Genomic DNA, 11,649 nt, shown 5'->3' on the forward strand with positions numbered 1-11,649 from the left:
GAGGGTTTTTAAACAGGAAGGTAAACACCGCAGGAAATGTTTAAGAGCAGTTCTGATACCACAGTCCCGCCCAGATCGTCAAACTGACATGACATGACCTTGAGGCAGAAGTGGCAGTGATGAGAGATGAGTGGTGAAAATGAAGAAGGAGATTAAATTAAAATTCTCCCAGAGGAGCTCCAAGATCCTCCTGTATCTAACTGTTTATATGTGTTTATCATCTGTCTGCTGGATTTAATTTTCCCACAGTGAGGAAAGTAAACATGACATGGAAGAATGGGATACCTGATTTTCCCAGCAGCACATGAACTCAGCATGTCTCATAATGCCAAGAAAGGAAGAAACACTTAGATCTGAATTATTCAAATCAAATAATCTGAAGATGTTTGGATGTGTGGTGAGCTGTCCACCAAACCTCAGCCAGATATTGCACAGTTTGAACAAGGTACAAACCCATATGGAAAAGATATAAATAAATCTTATAAAGTTTGTATCTGTCTTGTGTGAAACTTATATGAAAAGCATACAAGAGTGAAAACAGATATAAGATCCTTAGAAAAATTATATAAATGAAACTTGTATGTTTTGGATACTTACTAAAACAATATATGAAAGTGGCCACATTCATGAGTAAATCATATAAGCCTTATATGATTCACTATATGAAGTAGGCCACATCTGATGCAAGTCTTTTATAATTTCTTTCTATTTCTTTTCCATATGGGAAGCTACTAAGTAAAGAAATGAAGCTCACAATTGATGAGAAAAGCTTTTTTGTTCACCGAACCTAAGCCAAATTTTAAGTCATATTAATTAATCATCAATGGCAAAATATATTTTATGTCATCAGAAATATACCAAGAAAATCAAAGCTAGACCATGCAAATTCTGGCAATTTTTAATCAGAATCATCAGAATCAGATTAGCTTATTAGTCTCAGAGGAAATTATGTGGTCACAGTTGCTCAAAGAGAGTCAGAAAACATACAGCATCCAAAAGACTAAAAAAACAGACCATAACTTAATCAAAAGTTGGAACTTCACTTCCATATCTGACTTAAGTATCTTTAATGCGATACACAGAGAGACTGGAGTAAAGCTGATGTTTCTCAGCAAACTACTAATGTTGTACCAATTTATAACACGAGCAAAATATTATGCCAGAGTTCGGATGTTTTCATCAAAGCCAATCAAGCAGTTGATGAGAAAATTGTCTTTAAAAGTTTGGGCTCTTTTTGTTGAAGTCTCCACCAAAACTGATGCCAACTTTTAAGGAAGTTCCATCAATCATCTGAGGAAAAACTACCACATTTATTTTTTACCAGAAATCTATCCAGAAAACCAGTGCCAGACACTCTGGCACAATTTGGCTATTTCTACCATAAGATTTGAAGAAAAAAAAAAGACAAAAATTTATCATCACACGAGTAAATGAGGGCCTGTCTACCAACCTTCAGCCGCCTCTTCATCATTGAATTAGTATCTTAGTGACCCACACAGAGAGACTGGAGCAAAGTCACTATTACTGTACATTAATCAGAAAAGTAGGGACGCAGTGAATAAAGTATTTAAAATAGCACCACTAAACCTCAGCCAACGTCTGTGTAATTTTAAACATAGTATGAAACTACTTCCAGCAGGATGAAAAAAAGCTCAAAGCTGATAAGAACTGCAACTGCATCTAAAATCAGTAATGTCATTCATGAACAGCCCAATTTAGTTGATTTCAAAGAAAGTACAAAGCTAAATTTGCTACACTCTCATCACCAAGAAATTAAGCTCTCAAGGCTAAGAGAACCTGGATAAAAACATCCAAAAGGCAAGAAAAGTTGAGCGTTTTGGCACCTGTCCATCAACCGAAATGTTGTAGCCTCTTGACTTCTAATTCTGCCAACATACATGGCAATACTGAGCAAATTTTGGGTTTTCACACAAAGGATCACCACAAAACCTCAGCCAAATTTAGTCATATTTTAATGTTTCATAATGCCAACACGATAAGCAGTTTTGACCCAGGATTTATGTTTTTTTCACTTCCACATCTCTCACTAAAGCAAATGTATCCAAGACCATAAACAAACTTCAGCCAAATCTGGTGCTTTTTTGTGAGCATAATGCAGAGCCAATATTTGTCATTAGATGATAAATGGGCTTTCCTGCTTGAGGAGAAAAGTCCTCATAATTCTGGTCTAAATTCCAAAAGCTGCTGCAGTCATTTAGTCCCAAGTCTGCAGGAGTGCAAACAAACTCATCCTGCATGAAAACTGGTGTTGAAGGATGACTTTCAGCCGGTTTTCTGTTAACCCTCTCACTGTGGCCGATTATATGCATCATACCATCGCAACTTTTAGAGCTTTCTTGGTGTGATGGGATAAAAATTCTTGGCTGCGCTTCAGAAAACGGATCAGAGCCACCTGCTGCTGTCACTGTGAGACTCTGCTGCTTCTCAAAGCTTCTTACATTCTTCTTTTCCCGAAAGTATTCCTACAGAAACTCTCACTTTCCCACGAGTGTAAAGCTTTAGACATGGAGGTTTGGTGGTCACACCGATGCAGAAACAAAAGTTCCAGAATCAAAACAACACAAAGTCGTGGTTTGGCACAGATTTAATCATCTCCTCATGAACCTGTTTAATGTTTTAAAGACAGACACTAATACATTCAGCTTCTGAGAATTGTATAAAGGGAAAATATTCGGAAAAGGGAGTGGAAGGTTTCATTTTGCCCAAGTGTACTATTTTTTTCTAATAAACTTTTAAGGAAATTCATAAAGATCTGCTGCCTTTTATCTGCAAAGACCATCTTCATCAACAACTTGATACTGATTAAAACAAATGGAAAAGTAGATTGGAAAAGAAAAACATTATAAATATGCACATACTGTAGATGAAGAAATATTTGTGGGTCTTACCCATCTCAGTCTCGTAGGGCTGTCCGTTTTCAGGCAGCTGGATGAACTGTTTGGAGAACATGCTGCTGCCGTAACCCAGAATATAACCCTCTAACTTCACATCTGGACTTGGACGCACAAACTTCATCACAATGGTGTCACCAGTGGCGTTGATTCGAACCTTCATGTTCTGTCGACGCACTAAGGAAGAGAAGAAGCAAGACTATTAGGGAATATCAGGAATTCAACAACAAATACTCAAGGTGAGAAAAAATCATAACATAATCAAAGTTCATGTAATAAAAATTTACAAAGTCAGAACTGTGTGATACATTTCAAAGACATTTTGGTTTTTGACTCAAAAAATTGGTACCAAGACCAGATTTAAATGTTTCAAGACCAAGCTCTGATTTACTAAGGCATAAATATGGGTTGAAGACCCACTGGCAACATCTGGTTGATAGGTAAAAACGACTGATAATGAGTGGTTGCTGGCTGTCTCAAGTTGAAATCAGTCATAAAAAGGGTGGCTGTAGCTCAGGTGGCAGAGCAGGTCAACCACTAATCAGAAGGTTGGTGGTTCAATCCCAGGCTACCTCCCAGCTGCGTGCCAAATATCCTTGGGCAAGATACTAACCCCATGTTTGCCTACTGGTGGTGGTCAGAGGGCCCGGTGGCGCCAGTGTCCGGCAGCCTCGCCTCTGTCAGTGTGCCCCAGGACAGCTGTGGCTACAATGTAGCTTCCCATCACCAGTGTGTGAATATGGGTGAATGACTGAATGTAGTGTAAAGTGCTTTGGGGTCCTTAGAGACTAAGAAAAGTGCTATACAAATGCAGGCCATTTACTATTTTGCTCCACCAAAAATCTCTTTTTGATTGCTTTGGTCACTAACAGGTTGCTGCAGTCACCCATAATTTGCATCTAAAAAATGCACTATAAATTAAGTTTCAAGAAATTGAAATGTATCAAAAACATTTTATATACATAATAAAAAACTATGTTAATTGGAATAACATTTCATTTTCCAATAGTCATGTTGCCATTTCAGTTTTTCTTTTTTTTTCTTTCTCCTGCCAGTGTGCCACTGAGCTCTGTCAAACCCAAACAGGTAGTATCAGATCAATCTGATGATAATTACAGTTGAACACTTTGCGAAATTAGCACAAACAGTTAGAGAGGAACCATTTGTTTTAGCTTTACAGAAAAATCAAAGACCAAAGTGTGGACAGACAAGGACTCAAACTCTACACCAGCTCCAGTGTCGCTCTGAGCTTTTACAGTCAATCATCTTGGATATCAAGTAAGAATTCAGAGTTCAACCACATTTCACTCTAAGTACAAATTAATTAAATAGTCTTTATGAACACAAAGACAAGATACTTAAATTTTTAATTCAAAAAGTGATTGAAACATGGCATGTTATCGAATCTTCAAGTCAGTCAAATAAGGATTTTCTAATTAAGATGCCCAAAACTCTAAAACTGGTCTGGAGAGAACATTTCTACTGCCTATAAGACTTTACTTTTATAGAAATTAGCTTAGAAAGAAATGGGGAAAAATCAACAGTTAAAAGTGTGGCCTATTACTTACTGCAGGAGTTATTTAAAGTTATTGTAACATGATTAAAGAGGGTATTTGCACTCAAAGCTAATCACTGAAGCTTAGTCTAGCCCACTCAGTGTCACACTGTGATCCAGCGGGTACCCCTTTAGCGTCTTTTTCCATGGTGTCTGAAATAGAAACCATGAGACTGTGGCCACATGTTCTTTGCTGGTGTAGCCACTGTCACAGGATGAAAACAAAGGAGAAACTTGTTGCAGATGACAAAAGTTTTTTTCCTAACATGTGGTTTTGCATTCTCAAGGGACTTATTTTAACACAAAGCAGGACCTTTTCCTAAAACAAACCAAGATAATCTCACTGCAACTGAAAAAAAACGAGTAAAGGTTATGTTTTTAGAAATCAAAGGCAGTAAAAACAAACCATGGTGAAAGTTTTATTGATTTAAAGCTCCATCAAACAAAAACCTAAACCATGCAGGTTTAGGTTAGTGCCTGGACCTAAGCAAGAATCTAGACCAAGTTCATAAAACGTCCATAAAGGACACAAACCAGTTCTCAGAATTAACATGTCAATTACATGAACAGCACAATAATCAATCAGCACAGTGTGGATTTTTTAGGTCTCTAAAATAATGCTATTTTCTCTTGGAGGACCAATGACAAAAGAGATCCTATATAGAATCCTGCAACACAGACGGCCAGTGTTGCACGATGTCTTCAAACGAGACAATTTTAAAATGTTTCTTGTTTTTGTTTGCTTTGTTTGTTGTTTGTTGGAGAGAAACCACATTTCCCTTGACAGGTTATTGAGATTCTGTTTTATATGTTTGGGGACGTCATTTTTGGAATAAATGCTATATTAAATTCCTGATGATGGAAAGAGTTTTTAGAGTTTTCCAACACTTTTATTACAAAATGAAGCTGCCAGAAATTTATTTCAAAGAGACAAGAATTATGTCTGTCAATTTTCTTCTTCTTACCCAAAGTTGTATTCAAGACAATCCTTTCCTCAGGTTTTCCAATTCCTCCTGTGGGATCCTGAGAGAGATCCATGGGATATACATGATATTGGTGTACGTTATGGTCTCCTCAGAGCTTGGCATTCCATGCCCAGAAAACCTGGGCTGGTGTCCAGAAGGCATTTGGATTAGATGGCCGAACCACCTCAACTGGATGAATACTGGCTCTATTCTAAGCTCTGTCCAGTTTATAGTCCAGTAACATGGAAGTTTCTGACTGGACTGAACATTCCAGTCTGAAGATACAGTCTGTTCTGTAGGGGAAGTCATGCTTTGATTACATTTCAAGCTGAGATGGATATCTCATCTACAATCCACTGTCTGTATATCTCTGTTTTTCATGGGCTTTTACGATTTCCCTCAGAGCCTCTGCTCAAGCAGTTAATGAGCATGTTTGGTGTCCAGTGGCAGATCCTCCTGACCTCTGTCTGCAGGGTTCAAGTGCATCATCATGGTCCACACTTAAAATTTTAACAAGGACAAAATGTTTCAGTCCTGCAGGGTTTTCTCTATAAACTTTTTATTTTCCAGGCCCCAGAGCTCTGACAGTGTCCAAACACAGGAAAGCACGAGGAGGTCCAAATTACTCTGTGAATAAGCTGCTTTAAACAAAGCCAGCATCAAACTTAGCCTCCTCAGAGTCAGAACTCACAGACATGAAACAGATTTGACTTCCATTTCCTGTGCATCATTATCTCTGATAATCCACTCAGAAACTGGAGAAAAGACGTTCAGAAGCTGCCTGGGAATCAGTCTGTTTTCAGTTTTCCTTTAGCGTCACAGTAACAGTACATCAATGAAACACTGTAAACTGAGAGTTCAGCAGACACTTCAACTACCCGCGAAGTGATACAGGCTGAGAATGTCCAACTGTACCCAAAACAAGGTTATTTCATGTGAATACACCAGAAGAACTCAAACTTTGACCTGGAAAGTCCTAAACCTAAAATGGCTGAATCAGCAGGACTTGCAGCCTCTTTAAGTTTTCCACATCAGCCAGGGTTGCTTGTTTTTCCAACACTTTCCCACCATTTAAAGAGGACCGACTTGCTTGAACATGATGAAGCTGTTAAGAGCTCATCTGCATTTGGTTTTCTCTTGAATCCACACCATGAAAACTCAATGACGAGGCAATCACACATGTGACGCTTCATGTTCCTCTCCGTGCCTTCATGTGGCTTTCCGAGCTATGGTAACATTCAGACTGGCTTCTGACGAACTGCAAACCAGTCCCAGCATAACGAACCTGTTAGCTGGATTTTTGTAAGGTTTCCTACATGTAATCCCAAAAATTCCTCTGTCTTTAAAATGTTTCTACTCTGAACACAGAACTTCACTACACAGTTGTTATTATTCTCTAGCTTCTGATAATCTATCTTATCAGGTAGATCTTGTCTAGCTGTCACCACAATGCAGTATCTCAGAAAATTGTAAGGATTTTTTATATACCGGTACATTTATGATCCAAATACAATGCTCATGTAACGCTGCAAATTTGTAATATTACAAACAAATTTGTTTGTAAAAACACTGTATTTAAAAATGTCCAGTTTTTTTTTAGATTGCTGCAGCAACTTAATGTGCACCAATTTAGGTGCTGCCCCTTGCTTTGTGTGGTTCTGCTGCAGGTTTATTTCTGTTAAAAGGGAGTTTTTCCTTCCCACTGTGGCCAAAGCACTTTCCCATAGGCAGGTGATCGGATTGTTGGAGTTTCAGTCTTTTCTTTGTGTTATGTACAGTCTTCACCTTACCTTCTTGATATAAAGCACCCTGCGGCAACTGTTGTTTAGTGCCATATACTGTAGATAAAACTGAACTGAAACTGAATTGTAATGGTGTTGCAAAGCCCATGTAGATGATATTGAATGCTGGAATGTTGACAATTTTTGACTTTGTAGGTCTTTAACGAAGATTTATTGCCTCAAACCTTTCATAAAAAACACTGTGATCTGTAAATTGTGCTCCTACCTTTTATGATCCAAGTATCTCTATCAGCTGAAGCCATCAACTGAGGCTCTGTGATGTTTATGTGAGCGGTTATTCAGCCTTAAATAGAGGAAGGTTAAATCAGCTGCTGCTGGAAGACACATCCTTTCATAGAAGTGACTACAGGTTAATGTGGAGCCCAATTGAGCAGTTTGAAGTGATAAATTCCAGCAGAGGAGCATTTTTCTGTTTCTGAACTGTTGTTTTAGCTGATTAACTCTCTGTGCAGAAGCTCAGTGGAACAATCAGGTCTAATTAGGCATTAAAGCCTCCTGCGAGGAACGGCATGTGCCCAATCACTAGACAAGTGTTTTCTTTTTTCTTTTTCTTTTTTGTAAGGTTTGGATTTTTCCAAGCATGTCATTGTGTTCAAGTACATCCAGTCCATCATCTTGTCTAGGTTTTCTTTGGGCTGTTTGTTCATGCAGATCAGTATGAGAAAAGCCTGCAGAGAGGCCAACATGCTGGACATGTGGAATCATGTAGCTCATTCTTGGCACCGCTGTTTGGCCTGTCGAAGGCGGAGGGATAAACCTCAACATCATGACAGACATCAGCCCCCCACCCCCACGGAAAAAAAACAAACAAAAAACAGTGCTTAATATAGACGAGGGTTCCCCCTCCCAAAAGCATGGACAACATATCCCAGCTGCAGCAGTTTTCTCGGTGTGTCAAACTCTTATATCTCTGTAATGACTCTCATTTTTCCTTAGGAACAAATGGACCCTAATGAAGAGACATTAAGTACAACAAAATACCACAAGTACCCACGAAACCAGCGTCAAATGGAAGAAAAAGTACTCCAGCAAGTAACCAAAAGTACTATAAAAAATCTTAAAATAAACCCACAAACAGTAATAGCTCAAAAAGCTATCAGTGTTCTCATCAACTAACATCATCACATGTGCTACATTAAATACCTGCAACATTACAAAAGACAGTCAAAAAAGCATAACATTTTCTATAAATTCTTACAGCACAGAGCCAAATGCCCAGAAGCACAAAAAACAACCATAAGAACTCAACAATTACCAACAAGAGTACTAAAACAGGTCTTTTACTTCATCTTACTACAAGAAAAGGGTATCACAAGGAGGTAAAAGTACAGGAAAATCACCCAAGTGTGCAAAATATGAAAACCAAAGAACAAGTACTGCCATGTAGTATAAAGAACTATACATTAACTATGTCACCAGGTAGCACAAACAAACAGTAATGAACCAAGTGCATCAAAGTAAATATAAAGCTACTCTAAACTTACACTGCTACGAATCGGAAAGTACCACAAAACTGCTCAAAATAAAGTACCAAAAAGGAGCACAAAGTCCTAACAAAGGCTAAAATACTACAAGAAACCAAACTGTTACATCAAAGTACTGTGGGAAAAAACAATCCAAAGTACTATAAAACGGCATCTGATCCACAAAGAACACAAAGTATTACTATGCACAAAGAGCAGCTATAAACTGCTCATAACCCAGAAAGGTTCCAAAATAACTACCACTAAGAATTACATTAGAAGTACAGCAAAACATCAAAATGAACTGAAAGATAATGTTGTACCAAAAAGTGATACATGAGTCACCGAGTACTGCAACAAAACATGAACAATAAACCACCACACAAGATGCAGTATTAGAAGGTACTGGTCGTAGTCGGACGACCAGAGAGACACACATAACATTTTCCAGTTAGCAAAAGAAATCACCTGCGTGCAGTCTGGAGTCTGTTTCTGCACACACTCAGTGTGCAGCAGCTCCTTTTAAGGGAAGAAATGCCACCAGACAACAGAGCAAGCCAGCTCATTAGCAGCAACGGTAAAACAGTGTGGTGGAACTCAAACAGTCGTCTGTGATACAGCACAGGCCCCGGTATCTCTAGACCTCCAAGCGTCTGCTCCTGCTGCTGGCTTCAGTGAGGGTTGTTATCATCTTTCAGGTGGGAAATCCCCCCAAAAGAAAATACACAAAGAACTAAAACATGCTGAAACTCAACTTTAAGCCTGAAACTGATCCTGAAATAATCTTCAAAGTTATTTATTTGAAAAACTCCATGAGAAAAAGACTGCACATTGATCCTGCACCCCCTTTTGGCCACACCTCCAGATGGTTTTTGTGTAACTGGATTTAATTTACTGAACATAAAATGTTAGTTATCATGAGATGTGTCACGGCACCCTAAAGGTAAGCTACGAAACAGCATCAAAAACCCACCCACTCATACAATTAAAATTCATCAACTAATCAATGAAAGTACAAAAATGTTACTTAGTGCCCCCTGCAGGTCACCTGCAACTGAAGTTACATTTGTAATAATTAAATCTGTTTGTGTATCCGACTCCAAACATGTTGGCTTCTCGAGTAAAGCTGGACATTTTAATGGGGAGTCTGTGGGGACTGACTAACTGCTGGTGCCTCAAAAGATATTGCATGTTTTAGCATTTAAGTGGGGACTAACCTTGGGCTGTTTTTTTTTTTTTATATATAAATGACCCAAAAAAAAGGCGAAAAAGGGGGGCCCCTTCAGGTCAACTGCAACATTATGTTAAAAAAAAAAAAACTCAGTTTGGCTGCTTTTAAGGGGAGAAACAGTTCAAAGAGAAACCAAACAAATTAGAGAGGTATTTAATAAAAATGAATAGAGAAAAAAATTATTGTTAGTGACACCTTATCGTTTTACACAATAAGTCAAAAGAGAAATCTTTTTGCAATATTTCATGGCATTTCTTTGATAGGACAAGCTTTACATCCACTCTGAGTTTGCACAGGGAAAAATGTGAAGAAACAGTTACACGTGCAAAATTATAACCCTCGAATTCTATTTGTACCTAGATGTATTCAACGAAAATAATGGGAAACAGCTGTTTTTTGAAGCAGCTGCCCAGAAAACTAAAACAGGAGTTGTATGGAAGTTTAACAATGACAAAACCCCTGCAACTGGTCTTTGTTTTACAAACACTGAGAGCCCCGTAATAACCTGTTTGGCTAGTTAACTTTTCCCTTTAAGAGCTTCGGTATAAAAACTGAATCTAACAGCTGTATGTGGGCGTGGCCTGATGAAACTGTTGTCAAGGATCCCCCGAATCTGAAACAAAGCCAGCTGAAACAAACAAAATCAAAGCAGGACTTAGCACGAAACTTGTTCCACATTTACACACGTGTCCCTGTGTGCTTCTTATTCTTCACCACATTAATTACATTTTTGCTCACTCTGTACTTTTGCCACCAATAAACTTCCCTATAAAGAAAGAACTGCGGAAAATATATGCAAAAAAAGATAAAACAAACTGGAAAAAAAAAAAACCACGGAGCTCCTCCAAACACATCACTCACTCTCTCTGTCCCTCTATGTTGCTCTTGGCTGTCTCTCACCCGGTGAGGTAATCTTCTCTGAGCTGTCTCGTCAGCCCACCGTGTCTCTCTGAATGAGGGGGATTTTATCATCTTACATAACATAAAAAGCTCAATGAGGCAGAAAAAAATGACAGGTTATTTCATGAATTAGCCCCTCCTCCCATCGGGCCGGGGCAGGCACAACCTGCAGCAAAGCCTGGCTGCAGGAGCTGACAAAGACACCGAACCAAAATCCACCTCAACACTCAGCCAAAAGGCAATCAGGAAAAGGCCAAAATGCATGTATTATAAAGTGTTCTGAAAGAGTATTCTGTCACTTCTCCGCAGCTGCAGACCATTATTGCAGCCAAAGAAGCCGAGTCAGCAGAAAGGAGAGAACGCACTGATGACAGAATCAGGCAAGCACCTGCAGGCGAAGAGCTGCACAGGTCATTAACGGCACACATGGCAGATTAAGCAAGACAAAAACTCAAATCTATTCACAAATGAGTCTTTTTTTATGTGCAGGAACACTGAAGGATAAGCAGGCGCTCCAACCAGGGAAATCTGCTAATTCTGCTAAAACTTGGGACAAGTAGCAGCATGAAAACACTGTTCAGCTCTTAAACATTCAGTTTCCTCAGGGTTTCCTCATGTGTCAAAAGATTCAATAAACTCATCACATTGAACTAATTTGGACACGTTTGAGATATTTGCCTGCCTGCACCCAATCATCATGCTGACTTTAGCACTTCTAGCGTTGTCCTCATAACTTTAATGCTTTCTCTTTTTCTCTTATGTTTATGCGTCTTCTGTGGACAGATTTTTCATCCCTACTCCTACTTTATAATTTAACCATT

General features: G+C 38.8%; 1 protein-coding gene across 7 annotated transcripts in view; it reads right to left on the reverse strand.

Moving 5' to 3' along the window:
* The window catches only part of abi3bpb (ABI family, member 3 (NESH) binding protein b), a 36,429-nt gene that overhangs the window by 23,858 nt on the left and 922 nt on the right, over positions 1-11,649 (reverse strand). For all 7 annotated transcript variants that reach the window (XM_085447808.1, XM_085447807.1, XM_085447809.1 and 4 more), the window contains exon 2: positions 2,910-3,089. In XM_085447808.1, coding sequence (XP_085303934.1) covers positions 2,910-3,089 — 180 coding nt within the window. The remainder of the gene's footprint in view (positions 1-2,909; positions 3,090-11,649) is intronic.

This window comes from Copadichromis virginalis, linkage group LG23, assembly GCF_057382275.1.
Source record: "Copadichromis virginalis isolate Kocher_CV1m ecotype Utaka linkage group LG23, C_Virginalis_male_GT1.1, whole genome shotgun sequence".
In the NCBI taxonomy this organism is placed as follows: domain Eukaryota; kingdom Metazoa; phylum Chordata; class Actinopteri; order Cichliformes; family Cichlidae; genus Copadichromis; species Copadichromis virginalis.